Source organism: Clarias gariepinus, chromosome 5 (assembly GCF_024256425.1).
Source record: "Clarias gariepinus isolate MV-2021 ecotype Netherlands chromosome 5, CGAR_prim_01v2, whole genome shotgun sequence".
NCBI classification, from domain to species: Eukaryota; Metazoa; Chordata; class Actinopteri; order Siluriformes; family Clariidae; genus Clarias; species Clarias gariepinus.
Window position 1 is genome coordinate 13,831,255 of NC_071104.1, and position 17,279 is coordinate 13,848,533.

General features: G+C 42.7%; 1 protein-coding gene across 1 annotated transcript in view; it reads right to left on the reverse strand.

Moving 5' to 3' along the window:
- LOC128524337 (MORC family CW-type zinc finger protein 3-like) overlaps window positions 1–17,279 on the reverse strand; it is a 30,444-nt gene that overhangs the window by 11,716 nt on the left and 1,449 nt on the right. Inside the window, exons 2-13 of the mRNA XM_053496873.1 lie at window positions 17,202–17,274; window positions 8,587–8,719; window positions 8,224–8,447; window positions 7,770–7,926; window positions 7,394–7,559; window positions 2,627–2,764; window positions 2,397–2,510; window positions 1,846–1,946; window positions 1,586–1,687; window positions 1,279–1,392; window positions 1,063–1,133; window positions 911–979 (exon numbers count right to left, since the gene is read on the reverse strand). Of these exons, the coding sequence (XP_053352848.1) occupies window positions 911–979; window positions 1,063–1,133; window positions 1,279–1,392; window positions 1,586–1,687; window positions 1,846–1,946; window positions 2,397–2,510; window positions 2,627–2,764; window positions 7,394–7,559; window positions 7,770–7,926; window positions 8,224–8,447; window positions 8,587–8,719; window positions 17,202–17,274 (1,462 nt within the window). The remainder of the gene's footprint in view (window positions 1–910; window positions 980–1,062; window positions 1,134–1,278; window positions 1,393–1,585; window positions 1,688–1,845; window positions 1,947–2,396; window positions 2,511–2,626; window positions 2,765–7,393; window positions 7,560–7,769; window positions 7,927–8,223; window positions 8,448–8,586; window positions 8,720–17,201; window positions 17,275–17,279) is intronic.

Genomic DNA, 17,279 nt, shown 5'->3' on the forward strand with positions numbered 1-17,279 from the left:
GAAAAAGAGGCTACAATTTGCATGAGCTTATCAAAATAGGACAATTGAAGACTGGAGAAATCTTGCCTGGTCTGATGAGTCTCGATTTTTGTTGAGACATTCAAATGGTAGAGTCAGAATTTGGCGTAAACAGAATGAGAACATGGATCCATCATGCCTTGTTACCACTGTGCAGGCTGGTGGTGGTGGTGTAATGGTGTGAGGGATGTTTTTTTAGCACATTTTGGCCCCTTAGTGCCAATTGGGCATTGTTTAAATGCCACGGGCTACCTGAGCATTGTTTCTGACCATGTCCATCCCTTTATGACCACCATGTACCCACCCACTTCCAGCAGGATAATGCATCATGTCACAAGCCTCGAATCATTTCAAATTGGTTTCTTAACATGACAATGAGTTCACTATACTAAAATGGCCCCCACAGTCACCAGATCTCAACCCAATAGAGCATCTTTGAGATGTGGTGGAACGTGGAACCTTGGATTTGCATCCCACAAATCTCCATCAACTTCAAGATGTTATCCTATCAATATGGGCCAACATTTCTAAAGAATGCTTTTAGCACCTTTTCGATTCAATGCCACGTAGAATTAAGGCAGTTATGAAGGCGAAAGGGGGTCAAACACCGTGTTAGTATGGTGTTCCTAATAATCCTTTAGGTGAGTGTATAAAGTTTTTTTTTTTTTTTTTTCTCCAAAGGAAACTTGTGTACAACCCCTGCCACTGCAAGTGCTCTCAAATTTAAGCTGAAAGTCTACACAGTAAATTTACATTAATTACCTAAATCCACCTACAGTACTCTGTCTTGACAGCTAAAAGACCAATAACTTTGCAAAGGTCTAAACATTAAAATATACAGTATTCATTTTAGAAGAATTATTTATTTCAAATGACAGGATTCAATTCTCACTGTGTTTTTTTTTTTTTCTGGTTTCTGGATTCTTCAACAGGATCCCCAGGTCCTCCAGATTCACAACTCCTGAGAGAATCAAGTAATTACATGAGTGTATGCACTCACACACACACAATTTTTTATTTCTAATGACAGGAATTATTCCTCACTGTGTTTTCTTTTTTTTGGGTTTCTGCGTTCTTCAACAAGATCCTCAGGTTCCTCTTCAGCTTTACAGCTCCTAAAAAAGAAACAAGCAATTACATAAGTGTATGTACACTCACCCACAGCCCCACAAACACGCAGGCTAAAACACACACACACACACACACACACACACACACACACACACACACACACACAAAGAAGAAGAGAAACAAACACACCTGAATTGAGGGTCAGAGTTCATGTAGCAGAACCATGGATTTTTAGGATCAATGCCATCTGGAAGTTTTCGCCACTTCAGACAATCATTACACTGAACACGCTTTGTTTCCTTTCTGTAATTTCACACAGTCATGTATTTGTATGTGGATATGCACCTATTTTAATCAAATTGGCCTTTTACACTGGATTTGTGTCAGCACACATATGCAGAACATATGACGTATAACACTATGTTGTGTGTGTGTGTGTGTGTGTTTGTGTGAGAGAGAGAGAGAGAGAGAGAGAGAGAGAGATTTTTAAACTTACATCATAGGCTTCTCAAAAGGTTGAATGTAGTTTCCCTCATATGCATAAGTAAAGTACCTCCAATACTTCTCAAGCTTTTGACCTACACTCATCATGGTTCTTCTGCACAAACACAAAATGGCATCCTTAATTGCATCAGTAAATTGGTCTAAAATACTAATACTCATATTGTATACTGTATTATATTCAATCCTATGTGGATTTTTAGCTCCTGCACGCCTGAAAGTCATAGATCATCTAAACATGTTACTCAAACACACCTGTACTCTTCAGAATAAACAAACTCCTGCTTGTTGTGAGTTGGTTTGAGATGGTTACACTCTATCACCCCAATAACTCCCACTCCTTTGCTGTCCGTGGCCTGGTAACAGAACAGAGTAAACATTTTAAACATTATGAAGAATATATATATATATATATATATATATATATATATATATATATATTTATTTATTTTTATTTTTTTTACTTTTAAAAATCTTCCCTGAACTGTATGTTATTATGTTTACCAGGTTTTTGGAAGTTGTTTGGGTTTGTGGCAAGTGGCTCATTGTATCATAACTCAAAAGCCAAGATTTAACACTTGGAGATACGAATCTCACATTTACTGTATGTCAAAATAAAACTGCAGTAGGAACTTAACTTTTTTTTTTTTTTTAAAGTAATTTTTGTAACGCAATGACACACACTCTCATGTGTGTGTGTGTGTGTGTGTGTGTTTCTTGATCAGTTTTTCTCCCTAATGTTATACAGAATGTCAACAGATAATTGAAATAAAATAAAACACATTGCGATTTATTGAAAATCTTACCCTGCGCTGACAGGCGACGCGCTCGTAGGCTTTGATGAGGCGGTTTTTGTGGTACATCATCAATCCATAGTGCTCTTTGCTCTTTGTGTTGAAGCCGAATGTGATAGTTATTGTCTGAGACAAGGACTTAAGGATTATGGCATTTAAAATACTTTTAATTATTTAATAAATAACTCTTGCTTGTGCACATCAGTCATATATTTCTATGTTTATAATTGGCCGAAGGATACAAGGGGAGGATCACACACAGGTTTGTATGTTTCCACATAGACATTTGCTAGAGTTTCTGTGACAGACTGAGTTTCAACCTTCTGCCCTTGAAGTATAATCTGCATTCTTGGCTTTAGGTACAGGATACTGCAGTATGCCTGAATGAGGGAAAAAAAAACTGACTACATTAATTAGTGGTAACTTAATCTTAATTAACTTCACCTGCAGATTTGAGAGGGAGATGCAAACCTGAAGTCAATTAACTGCAAATGAAACCAAGCACGTGTCTCACTATGATGTGTATATACAAGTCTACATACTGTAGCCTTAAATTGTTTTTTTTTTGCAAAAACCAAAATAAATATCTGATTTTTTTGTTGTCTTTTTCTGATAAAATAAATGCAGAAATGGTTATTACCTAACTACAGTAGCTAAGTGTCTTGGCTAAGTGTCTAGAAATTGGTACAATTTTACTTGATCATTTTATTTCACTCTTCCATTTAAAATGTTCCTCATCTATCAAATAGTAAATAGTCAATGGTTTTCTCTGCACAGGCCTCTTCAAGATATTTCACAGGTTTTTGAAAAGATTTAGTCCTGGATCTGACTGAACCGTTATACATGTGTTAGAGATTTACCTCAGTTGTTTACTTTTCATAAGCACTGAATATGACTTTTTCATAAGCAGCCACTTTTTCTCTATTTTGCTTTGTTTTTTTGTTTTTGCAAGTTTTCATCTAACCTTCTTCAAGTTCAAGTTCAAGTAGGCTTTATTGTCACTTTAACCATATACTGCACAGTTAGTACACAGTGAAACGAAACAATGTTCCCCAGGACCAAGGTGCTACGTGCAACATAAATTTACAACATAAATTAACAAAAAAACTAAACTAGCTAACCAAGAGGCCTAGTTAGCTGGCTAGCAGAGACAAGACAGATTGGCCTGACAACATAAATTAACAAAAACTAACTAGCTAACACAGAGGTTTTTTTTTAACAGACAAAATAAAGTGCACGTGCAAATGTGCAAACAAGAGCAACAAAGTGACAGTGCGACAAACATGATAATAACATAATACTTTGTGGTGAGGTGATGAGTTGAGGTAGTGGAGAAACAGTAAAAGTTCCTTAACATAGCAGCTAAAATTAAGAAGTTAGTGTAAAAAGTAATCAGTCATGAATATTTAGCAAAAGAGCATTTAAAGGTTGGTGAGTACAATAGTTTGGCAGTGTAGATCAGTGTGTTTGCGCTTGGGTTGATTAGTCAGTCCAGTCTCAATGTTTTAAGGTAGTTGAGTTAAGCTGAGTTATAATGTTTGTGTGTGTGTGTGTGTGTGTGTGTATTATCTAGTCCCTTTTTGTTGAGGAGACGCATGGCTTGTGAAAAAAAGCTGTTGCACAGTCTGGATGTGTGTGCCCGAATGCTTCGGTACCTTTTTCCAGATGGCAGGAGTGTAAAGTGTGTGTGAGAGGGGTGTGTCCAATCAGCCACAATGCTTTTGGATTTGCGAATGCAGCGTGTGGTGTAGATGTCTTCAATAGAGGTGAGAGAGAGACCCAGATGATCATCTCTGCTGTCCTCACTATCCGCTGTAGGGTCTTGCGGTTCGATATAGCACGATTCCCAAATCAGACAGTGATGCAGCCGCTCAGGATGCTCTTGATAGTTCCTCTATAGAAGGTGGTCAGGATCGGTGGTGGAAGCTGGGCCTTCCTCAGTGTTCTTAGGAAGAAGAGACGCTGTTGGGCTTTTTTGTGCAGGGAGCTAATGTTGAGGGACCAGGTGAGGTCCTTCTCTAGGTGGACACCCGGGAATTTGCACAGAGGAGCCATTGATGCTGAGTGGAGAATGGTCGCTTCGTGTCCTCCTAAAGTCAGCAACCATCTTCTTTGTCTTGTCAACATTCAGAGACAGGTTGTTGTCTGTACACTAGTCTGTTAGCCTCTGTAGTTCCTACCTGTATGCTGACTCGTCGTTCTTGCTGATGAGACGCTCCACGGTCATGTCATCAGCAAACTTGACAATGTGATTTGAACTGTGTGTCACTACAAAGTTGTGAGTCAGCAGGGGATTGAGCACACAGCCCTGGGGGGCCCCAGTGCTAAGTGTGGTGGTACTGAAGAATATAAGAGACGAGTTGTCGCACACAGGCAAAGACCAGTACTGTATTTGACGGATGTTTCTGAAACACCTCGAATGTTGCCATAGGTCTCTTGGCAGCGCTATTCTTTTTTTCTTGTTCTTTTGCTCCCCCTTAATATGCCCAACAGCGAAACAGTGAAGGTTTACTGCTTATTAATAAAAACTGAAATTGGGAGGAGCCATACAACCATCTCTTTTAGATCTTTGAAGGAGGGTCTTGTTTAATTGAGGATGCATACCTAATAATTTCCCTGATTTGTCACCAAGAATGTAAAATTGACTCCTAAGAGTTCTTACTTAGTTTAAAATTCTACTTGTTTTTTATATAAATAAGAAGTTTAAAATATAACATATTGTTGATCTATTTTTTTATTTGATTGACCAATTATTTTCATTCTTTATGTGCCTTTCTTTTTATAGAGTATTTGCAGTGTAGGAGACATGTCCCCTAATGTAAGCTTTCAAACAGTTAAACATGACACTTTAGATGTTTCATTTGAGTTTAGGAAATAAAAACTATCTGTTTTTTCATGAATTTGATAAAATCATAATTCACAAATAAGGATTGAATAAAGCACCTTTTTATTTGAGGGCAATTAGGGAAAGTTATAGACATAACAACTAGAGCATGATCTGATAACACAACGCTTTGAGAAAATCATTGGGATCAGTTGATTGTCATTAAAAAAATAATCAATTCTAGATAAGAAGTATGATAAACATGTGGGGAAAAAGCATATTCTATCTTCTTGTAATTTAAGATGTTTTGGAAAAAAATCCTATTTTAATAATTTTCGCCACTTGTTGATGGTGTCCTTCAAAGTGTTTTATGATACATCCAAGGTTTTTTTAAATTACACTATGTCGTAGTGTGAAGGCTATTTTATGCTTCTACCAGTCCATGTGGAGTCTATGCTGTAGGCTACGCAAGTGACCACTGGCATTTTAAGCATTTATACTTGTGCTCTATTCCGTCTCATACCACTAGTTCACGGTGGCGTTTCAATGACACTGTATTGAGTCTGGTTGTCACTCCACAGTGAGTTTGTCTAGAAATGCTAATGGGCTAAGCTTCACTAGGCTATATTCTTCCAACCAAACCTGCAATAAACAAATATTTTCTATACAAATATCTGCATGTTTCTCTGTCTTCCTTTAGAAAACTCAGTAATGTTATGGTTTTAGATTACATTTAGGAAATGGCAGGTCTTTTTAAACACATTTGTATTTAAATTAGTGCTGTCAATCGATTAAAAAAAAATACTAATTAATCGCACATTTTTTTTTTGCAATTAATCGCAATTAATCACAATTAAAAGACTGAAACTTTTTGGATATGTAAATGTAAATAATTAATGTAAACTCAAGACAATGAAACTATTTAAATTCAAATATGATTGTTTATTGGAATTTTTGTTTAACTTGTAACACAGATTTTCTCATGTAAACAACATACCTGCAATAAACCATCAATATCCTCCAAATTATCTGTTGGCGTGAAAGCAATATTTATTACAGAAATAAAAACACAGGTATGCGCCATTTGTGTCATTTGAATTTCAAAACAATCAATGCAATTTACATTGGCGAGGCCCTGTAGAGATTGTTTCGGTGGGGTGTTTTGCTTTTAAGTGATATGTCAAAGACGAATTACTTCTGTGGTATTTAAATTCGGCTTTGCAAAATGTACAGATTACTTTTGTTTTATCCACAGAACCATCCGGCAGATGGTTTATCCATACTTCTTTGCACGTTGAACACACGTCGGCCACAACAGGAAATAAAAAAAACTGCGACCGCGTTAATTGCGTTAAATTTTTTTAATGCGTTAAATATTTCAAATTAATCGCATGCGTTAACGCGCTAATTTTGACAGCACTAATTTAAATACATAAACTTTAAACATTGAACTTTTGTCTGTGTTTAAATTTCAATTTCACCAATACAGACACTTTCGCCATGCATTACCCTGGCAGCACAAGAACTTTGGATACCTGTCGCTGCTAATGCCATTGCAAAATTCAGTTAGTCTTGAAATGTGTATGACTCCTCAATACATTATTTAATTCATTTACTAGATCTTCAGAAAAATTATAGTTTTTTTTTCTATCAAGTGTCAGGGAATACCCCTAGAGGGTGCCGTATTTCCAGAGACTCCTTTTTGTGTCTTTTGTGTTTCTGGTTAGTTTGAACTGCATATCCCAGAATGCACCTCGATAAGGTGACGGGAACGCTCACCTGAACCGAGGTGGCTCATTAGTTGTGTGCAGTATAAATGTGTTTAGTTGGTCTGGGTCTTGCATCTGTTCTGATCTGTTATGTTGTGCATAACCAGTGTTTCTGCATCATGCCTGTTACCCCAGTTTCTGTTTTTGTGTTGTAATTATTCTGTATTACTTACAGAATATTTTATTGTAATTTTTCTGTATTAATTACATATTCTATTAGAATTTGGATTTATAAGAAACACTGTGCATGTAGATCCATGCTTTTAACCAAGGCAGAAGCATTTTAAATCTAACACAGATTATATGTATTACAACGTTAGCAAGTCTGACATCTTGCTTCTGAAATACGCCTCTTACCTCAGTGAACTCAGCCAACAGCTCAATGTTTATATAATATTTTCTGGTAAAATTCTTACCCGCAGTGAATATTTACTATCAGGCACTGAGATGCTACCCTTTGCATTTCGCTTGAGTTTCTTCCTGGTGCCATCGTCAACATCATCATATTCATCATCATCAACAGGGACCCGGATGTCGTAGCGGTTCTTTATAACTTCAAATTCTAATTCTCCTGAAGATGTCCTGCAGCAGAATAATTGGCAGTGTAAACATTGTGAGAATTTATGGCACCATTATTGCTACAATATTGCCAATATATTGCTCTTTGCCCTTGGTCATTAATAACAGTATAACCAAATAAGCATCCCCGCAAAAAAATGTCATAACTTAACAAAGCTTTCAAATAAAACTATAGGAGCACATATTAAACTCTATATATGTATGTATGTTCACCTGCGTAGGTTCCAGATGATGATGCGAGTTCCACATGAGTTGGTGCACAAGCGCTCAATCACACTAAACTCAGCAAGCAGTTCTTCCTCATTTATATACAGAGAATTTGTCAAGATAGCATGAAGACTCTTTTTATGCTCTGGTTTAAGTGAACAGTGAGGTTAAGGACCTGACTGTACATAGGTACCTTTTTCAAAATTTACTTAGTGCTCCAGATTTGGACTGAAATTAAAGAGCGAATAATAACACAAACTGTAATGTTTATACAAAATTCCTTAAAAAATATATATTTCGGTTTTTATCTTTACCCCCTTAAACTGGCAGGCCCAGTATCACCTTATCGCTTTTAAGCAAAAATGCTCCTATAATATACACTTTTCATTCAATAATTCAATCCAAGATTCCTATGAAATCAATCCATTTTCCTCTTTTTTTTCCAAGTAAAGGATATTAATCTGTCCGGTGTTGGTCAACTCCACAATAGGCACTATGACATACTGTTTCTTCTCGAGGTAAGTCTGTGACAGGAGACCCACACACATGATGTCATCTTTCTTTGAGAACACAAGGACATCCTTCCCCAAGCGCATGGAACCTGACTTAAAACCATTACCATATTGGCCCACTGGCTCATAACTTTCTGTTTGGCTTTCTGTCTGCTTAATTGAGAAGCCAAAACTGAGAGAGAGAGAGAGAGAGAGAGAGCACTGTCAGTAACAAAAGAAACTTTCATGAAACCGTGGACTGTTTAGTAACAGTGTATTTCTAAATGATCTAACTGCTAATTACTATGCAGACTTTATAAAAACATCTATACCTCAACATTTTGCGCATCTTGTCACAGTCCATTCCTTTTCCATTATCCATAAAGATGAGGCAGTCCTGGTCTTTGATCTTTGTTTTATCAATCCAGAATTGTTTTGCACTGACGTCTGGGTCATAAGCATTGTCTGTCAGTAGGGAAATAACAGGGAAAATGAACTACATTGCATGGACAAGTCACACACTTGGACCACCTTTTGGTTTGACTACAGCATGCATTCACTGTGGCATCATTACAATAAGCTCATGCAATGTCACAACATTTATTTATGTCCAGAGTTACATTAATTTTTCTTCAAGATCTTGTAATGAGAAAGGGACCACTGGGAAAGTCTTCTGCAGCAAATGCCAAAGATTCTTAATGTGGGTAAGGTCTGGTCTCTCTCTCTCTCTCTCACTCTCTTTCTCTCTCTCTCTCTCTCTCTCTCTCTCTCTCTCACACACACACACACACTTTTGTACATAGGATCTGTAGTGAGTTAGAAAGACTAGTTTAGGAAGCAAGCTAATGTCATGATCTCTGTGTAGAAGAATTGGACGCAAAATGCAGGTATAAGTTGCAAACACACGTGAGTCTTTTATTCAGTCTTTTTTGGGGCAAAAGTCTTCCCACAATTCTCTTCTTATATGAAACGAAACAAAACCAAAAATAAACATAAAACAAACGAACAAAAGACAGCCTCCTCAGGCTGGGTCTGCAGGCGGGCACAAAACACTACCAAGAATTAACACCACTGTCACACGGGTCCTGCGCTGCGCTCGGCTGGCGACTTAACCGTGACCTTGACCTCGCTGCCGGTTCACTACCGGCCTTACCCCGTTCCTGCAGACTCGGCTTACTCCTGAGGAGGAGATAGGAGAGGGCGGTGAGGTGTGAGTAGCATGTAGGAAACAAAACATGTGAACAACAGTGAACGGACAAGACACTACGGGTTCAGCTGGTTTAAATAAGGACACACAGGGGAGAGAAACAGGTGTACGTGATTTGTGATTAAGTGAAGACATACCAACGTAGACACACTAGGGGGAGACAAAGCTTCGGCTCAATAATCCGGGGAACCGGATCTCACTCCCCCGGACTGTGGTGGCACAGATGTGACAGTACCCCCCCCCTCAGGACCGGCCCCCCCGAGGGAGGCGAGGGCGACCCCGTCGCCTGGGCGGTGGGGGGGGGCCCCTGTTGACTGGGTGGGTTGGTCGCTGAGCGGGGCGGCCCGGAGGTCGGGGTGCTGGGCGATCCGGCCTCTCCCTGTGGAAAGTTGTAACTAGTTCGGGGCTTAAGATGTTTTTAGCTGGCACCCAACTCCTCTCCTCCGGACCGTATCCCTCCCAGTCGACAAGATATTGGAGAGACCCCCCTCTCCTCCGTGAGTCCAACAACCTAGTTACCTTAAACGCTGGGGCGCCCTCTATCTCCACAGCCCCAGGGAGCGAGGGTTCGCTTGTGCCCTCTTCGAGGGGTCCCCGGATCACCGGCCTTAGCAGAGAAAGGTGAAAAACAGGGTTAATGTGCATATGGTTTGGGAGTTTGAGTTTAAAAGAAACGGGGTTAACCTGAGCGATTATAGGGAAGGGGCCGATATATTTTGGTGTGAGCTTGCGGCAAGGGAGGTGAAGATGGAGGTCCCGTGTCGAGAGCCATACCCGATCGCCTACCTGAAGCGGAGGGCCTTCCTTCCTTCGTCTGTCAGCAAATTTCTTGAAGCGGGCCACTGCTCGGGAGATTTGCGTGTGTGCGTTCTCCCAAACTCTTTCCGCTTTTTTAAACCATTCGTCCACCATGGGTACTTCGGTGGGAGTGGCATCCCAAGGACAAAGCGGAGGTTGATAACCTAGCACACACTGGAACGGCGTTAGACCGGTCGAGGAGTGGGTTAACGAATTTTGGGCGTATTCGGCCCATAGCAGGCTGAGAGCCCAGTCGTGCTGTTGACTGCTACAATATGCTCGAAGATATCTGCCGAGTTCTTGGACAGTCCGCTCTGCCTGCCCATTAGACTCAGGGTGGTAGCCCGACGTTAGGCTCACAGTGGTTCCCAATTTCTGGAAGAACGCTTTCCAGACTTTAGCGATAAATTGGGGACCACGATCAGAAACTATATCTTCGGGTATGCCATAGTATCGGAACACATATTCAAAAAGGGCTTCGGCCACTTGAATTGCTGACGGAAGAGAGCCAAACGGAATGAAACGACACCCCTTCGAGAACCTATCTACCACAACAAGAATAGTAGTGTACCCGTTTGACACCGGCAGGTCCGTCACAAAGTCCACTGCAATGTGGGACCACGGTCTGTTCGGCGTCGGGAGGGGCATTAATTTACCAACCGGTAGACTGCGCGGACTTTTTGTGCTCGCGCAGATGGCACAAGATAAAACTACTGTCTTTACGGTCTCCTTCATACGCGGCCACCAGTATTTCGGTACGAGTATTTTATGTGTACGGGCTACGCCTGGATGCCCCGAGGATCGATTAACATGAGCGTCGATTGTGAGCCGCTCGCGGAACGCTTCGGGGACATAAGTGCGTCCTGGAGGGCACCCATCGGGCACGGGGTTGTGTCGCGCCCACTGAGCGATCTCTGCGTCCACGTCCCACATCACCGGAGCGACCACGAGCGGCTCGGGTAAAATGGGTTCAGGGTTCTCGACAGGCATTAATGCCGGATAGTACCGAGACAATGCATCTGCTTTTTTTATTTTTTGATCCCGGCCGATACGTGATATGAAAGCGGAAACGCGTAAAAAACAGTGCCCGGCGGGCTTGTCTAGTGTTTAACCTTTTTGCCTGTTGGATATATTCTAAATTTCGGTGGTCGGTAAGCACTACGAAAGGGTGTTTGGCTCCCTCTAGCCAGTGTCTCCACTCCCCTAACGCCGCTTTCACTGCTAGCAGTTCCCTATTGCCAATATCATAATTTTGTTCGGCAGGTGTCAGTTTGCGTGAAAAAAACGCGCAAGGATGGAGCTTCTCGGGTTGACCGTGGCGCTGCGACAGCACCGCCCCTATCCCTACCTCGGAAGCGTCCACTTCGACTACAAACGGCTTCTCCGGATCAGGAAGCCGTAAGACAGGAGCTGTGGTGAAAGCTGTTTTGAGCTTTAGGAATGCGTCCGCTGCTTCTGCGGAGAGCGCGCTAAGTCTCTTAGGTTTGCCTTTAAGCAATGCAGTGAGCGGCGCCGCTATCGCGCTAAAGTTTCTAATGAAACGCCGGGAAAAATTGGCGAACCCGAGAAAGCTTTGTAGCGCCTTTACTGACCTTGGTACTGGCCATTGGGTTACCGCCTCCACCTTGGCCTTCTCCATCCTGACCCCCTGTGGCCCTATGCGATAGCCCAGAAATGCAATCTCACGTTGGTGAAATTCGCATTTCTCCGCCTTCGCATAGAGCCCGTGTGCGCGTAGCCGATGTAGGACGGCGATCACATGCTTAACATGCTCAAAATATGACCGTGAGTATATCAGAATGTCATCTAAATATACTATGACACACCGGTTAAACATATCCCGAAACACGTCATTCATAAATCCCTGAAACACCGCAGGTGCGTTTACCAGCCCATATGACATTACGTTGTACTGATAATGACCAGATGAGGTGCTAAACGCCGTCTTCCACTCATCGCCTTTGCGCACACGAACGAGATTGTACACGCTGCGGAGGTCGAGCTTGGTAAAGATGGAGGCACCTCGGAGTTGGTCGATAGCGGCCGGAACCAGTGGCAGGGGGTGCTTATATTTTATTGTGACTGCATTGAGTCCCCTATAATCAATACAGGGTCTTAAGCCTCCGCCTTTTTTTTCAATAAAAAAGAAACCTGCCGAAGCCGGCGACGTGGACCTGCTGATAAGCCCCTGCTTGAGAGCCTCATCCACGTATTCCTCCATTGCCCTGGTTTCGTCCAGGGACAACGGATAAATACGTGAGTAAGGCGGTGTTTTCCCAGGCAATAACTCTATCGCACAGTCCCACGGACGATGGGGAGGAAGTCTCGCTGCTGCACTAACACTAAACACATCCTTAAATTCCGCGTACTCTGGCGGCACACTGCAGGACACTTTATGACTCGGGCTCTCAATAGTAGTGGTTTGGACCGTTAAAGCTAACGTTTTACAATGTGTGGCGCATCGTGGGGACCAAGAGAGGATGCGCGTATTCGCCCAATCAAAATTAGGATTGTGAAAACTGAGCCATGGCAGGCCCAGCACGACGGAATGGTCCGTCTGAGGAAGCACGAAAAATTTTATCTCCTCAGAGTGACCGGGGAAAGTTAAGCGGAGGGGCGCAGTAATTAGTTTAAGAGGCGAGTGGGTGAGGGCATGACCGTCCAGAGCTTTAATAGATATCGGGCACGGAAGCTTCGACACGGGAGCTTGCAGCGAGGAAAGGACAGAAGCTGAGATGAAATTACCAGCCGACCCAGAATCTATTAGGGGAAAAACAGACAAAGTGTTATTATTAAATGAAATTTGTGCTGGCAAACAAAAAGGTGTGTGTGTGCGCGGAGGGGTGCGGCACGTTACTTTCAGCAGCGGGCAGGAGCTGACTCGATGTTTTTCCCCCCCACAGTACAAACACAGCCCCGCAGTCAGTCGCCTGGTTTTCTCGGATGCGGGGAGACGTGATGAATCCACGTCCATGGCCTCGGTGGAGGACCCTTCGCGCTCCGTTGGCTGCAGCTGATGGAGGCTCTCTTTGCGGCGCGGCTCTGGATGTTTCGGCAGTCGGAGTAGCGGTCGGCGCTGCTGGCTGCGCAGGTGTTGGTCCAGCTTGATAGCTAGTGTGATGCATTCTTCAAGTGACAAGTCAGTGTCTCGACATGCTAGCTCTAGCTGGATATCTGGTGCGAGTCCGTCTCGAAATCTTGCCAGTAAGCTTTTTTCACACCACCCGCTTTCAGCCGCTAACACCTGAAACTTTACCGCATATTCTGCCACCGGTGTGTTTCCCTGACGGAGCCTCAGCAGCTGCTGCTCACCAGACTTTCCCTGGTCGGGGTGATCAAAGACGGCGCGAAGGGCCTCGACGTAGCGGTGGTATCGAGTGGTGATGGTGCCTCCGGTGCTCCATGTGGCTGTAGCCCAGTCGAGTGCACGACCTGTGAGATGCTGAGTGACGAAGCTCACCTTTTGCGGATCGGTCAGGTTTGGAAAGTCCGCTAAGTACAACTCGCAGGCGAGCAGAAACCTTCGGCAGCCTTCCGGATCTCCTCCATACCTCTCCGGAGGAGCGGGGCGCGGGGGCGACGATGCTACAGGTGGCTGCGGAGCAGCCGGGGGCACTCTCGCCGTTGCCAGCTGGCTAACGCTGCACGCGAGGTCATGGACGGCGCGTGCCAGGCTTCCGATTTCCTGCTGCTGGTCTCGCAGGTAGCTATGTAAACGTGCGTTTTCGTCGGGCAGGGGAACTCCTGCTGCGTCCGGACGGGTCCGTTCATCTGTCATGATCTCTGTGTAGAAGAATTGGGCGCAAAATGCAGGTATAAGTTGCAAACACACGTGAGTCTTTTATTCAGTCTTTTTTGGGGCAAAAGTCTTCCCACAATTCTCTTCTTATATGAAACGAAACAAAACCAAAAATAAACATAAAACAAACGAACAAAAGACAGCCTCCTCAGGCTGGGTCTGCAGGCGGGCACAAAACACTACCAAGAATTAACACCACTGTCACACGGGTCCTGCGCTGCGCTCGGCTGGCGACTTAACCGTGACCTTGACCTCGCTGCCGGTTCACTACCGGCCTTACCCCGTTCCTGCAGACTCGGCTTACTCCTGAGGAGGAGATAGGAGAGGGCGGTGAGGTGTGAGTAGCATGTAGGAAACAAAACATGTGAACAACAGTGAACGGACAGGACACTACGGGTTCAGCTGGTTTAAATAAGGACACACAGGGGAGAGACACAGGTGTACGTGATTTGTGATTAAGTGAAGACATACCAACGTAGACACACTAGGGGGAGACAAAGCTTCGGCTCAATAATCCGGGGAACCGGATCTCACTCCCCCGGACTGTGGTGGCACAGATGTGACAGCTAAAGTAATATCATTCTAGTTAAGCATTGGCATAATTTAATTGCTTGCGATATGCAATGAGATATGCAGTGCATAAGCCAAAAATTATGCACTGCATACAGTGGCTTGAAAAAGTATTAGGCCCCCTTGATCTTTTTCCACATTAGGAATCAATTCCACAATTTCACATTTTGTCACATTACAGCAATTTTATTGGAATTCCACGTAAAAGACCAATACACACGATTCCAAACATTTTTTACAAATAAATAACTGAAAAGTGGGGTGTGCGTAATTATTTAGCCCCCTGGGTCAATACTTTGTAGAACCACCTTTTGCTGCAATTACAGCTGCCAGTCTTTTAGGGTATGTCTTTACCAGCTTTGCACATCTAGAGACTGAAATCCTTGCCCATTCTTCTTTGCAAAACAGCTCCAGCTCAGTCAGATTAGATGGGCAGCGTTTTTGAACAGCAGTTTTCAGATCATGCTACAGATTCTCGATTGGATTTAGATCTGGACTTTGACTCCGCCATTCTAACACATGGGTAGGTTTTGTTTTAAACCATTCCATTGTTGCCCTGGCTTAATGTTTAGGGTTGTTGTCCTGCTGGAAGGTGACCCTCCGCCCCGGTCTCAAGTCTTTTGTAGACTCCAAGAGGTTTTCTTCCAAGATTGCCCTGTATTGGGCTCCATCCATCTTCCCATTAACTCTGACCAGCTTCCCTGTCCCTGCTGAAGAGAAGCATCTCCAGAGCATGATGCTGCCATCACCATATTTGACAGTGAGGATGGTGTGTTCAGAGTGATGTGCAGTGTTAGTTTTCCACCACACATAGCGTTTTGCATTTTGGCCAAAAAGTTCCATTTTGGTCTTATCTGACCAGAGCACCTCTTCCACATGTTTGCTGTGTCCCCACATGGCTTGTGGCAAATTGCAAACGGGACTTCTGATGGTTCTCTGTTAACAATGGCTTTCTTCTTGCCACTCTTCCATAAAGGCCAACTTTGTGCAGTGCACGACTAATAGTTGTCCCATGGGCCTCTTGGCTGCATTTCTTTGTGAGTTTAGGTGGACGGCCTTGTCTTGGTAGGTTTACAGTTGTGCCATACACCCTCCATTTCTGAATGATCGCTTAAACAGTGCTCCGTGGGATGTTCAAGGCTTTGGAAATCTTTTTGTAGCCTAAGCTTTAAATTTCTCAATAACTTTATCCCTGACCTGTCTGGTGTGTTCTTTGGAGTTTATGGTGTTGTTGCTCCCAATGTTCCCTTAGACAACCTCTGAGGCCGTCACAGAGCAGCTGTATTTGTACTGACATTAGATTACACACAGGTTCACTCTATTTAGTCATTAGCACTCATCAGGCAATGTCTATGGGCAACTGACTGCACTCAGACCAAAGGGGGCTGATTAATTACGCACACCCCACTTTGCAGTTATTTATTTGTAAAAAATGTTTGGAATCATATACGATTTTCGTTCCACTGGTGTACAAGTGTACACCACTTTGTATTGGTCTTTCACGTGGAATTCCAATGAAATTAATTCATGTTTGTGGCTGTAATGTGACAAAATGTGGAAAAGTTCAAGGTGGCTGAATACTTTTGCAAGCCACTGTATGTAGACTAGTGTGGTTAAATAGCATAAAAGTATTTACTATGTTTAAAAGTGTAAAAAAAATGCACTAGTTGAGATATACAGAGCATGCTGTTTTATATGTCTCTTGCTCTTAAAATTAATATGAATCTGCTATCTCTCTCCCCCAAACAAATGGAAAAAAACTGTCCTTCCATTCTAGGACAATTAAATAAACTTAATGCAATAAACCTTCCTCTCTAGCACCACAATTTGGTGTAGTCAGTTGACCAAAAACACGCTCAGCCTGCCTAACTTTCTTGTTGCTTTTTCCAAACTAGACCGTGATCAGGATGCTCTCAATGGTGCAGGTGCAGACGTTTCTTAGCATCTTGGATGGCAGTACTTTAATGACTAAGGTAGTAAAGATACTGATAGGCCCTTTTTCTACTTTACTAATGTAAAAAAAAAAAAAAAAAATTACAACACTGGAAAGTATTACACTTGCTACCCAGTTCCTGTTGATACTGATGGGGTGGTAGCTCCACCCCTATTACATAATGAAGTCCACTATTAGCTTTTTTGTGATGTTGATGATCACAAGGGGTTTGTTCTCCTTGAAGTAGCCCTCCTGGGTGTAATCAGAGTTCGGGCCCACTGCAGTAGTAAAATTGAAAATGGCCGCACAGTCATACGGTAAGTGAACAATGAATATGGAAGAAGGCTTAGGAAAAATAAGTTCTGGGGGGTCTAGTGCTGACAGTGAGGGAGAACGAGATATAGGCTGAACTGCAGCCAACAAACAGTATTTTCACATACTTTTTCCAGTTCTTTCATGGCTATGTGTAGGAGATGTATCGTTCATAAATAATAAATAATAATATATTGCTGCCCTTGTCAAGCAACATTATTTGTTGGTTTATAATATGAAAGATTTCAACTGTTTATGCAATGTGGTCCAGAGTTAAGTAGGATGAAACAGCTAAAAAAAAATGAATGAAGAAGCAGATTTGACTCACCAATCAGTTCTGCTATAGCACTGAATACAGAGGTGTGGCTAGTGGAGTTTGAGTGCAGGTACCATGGACTGATCTTTA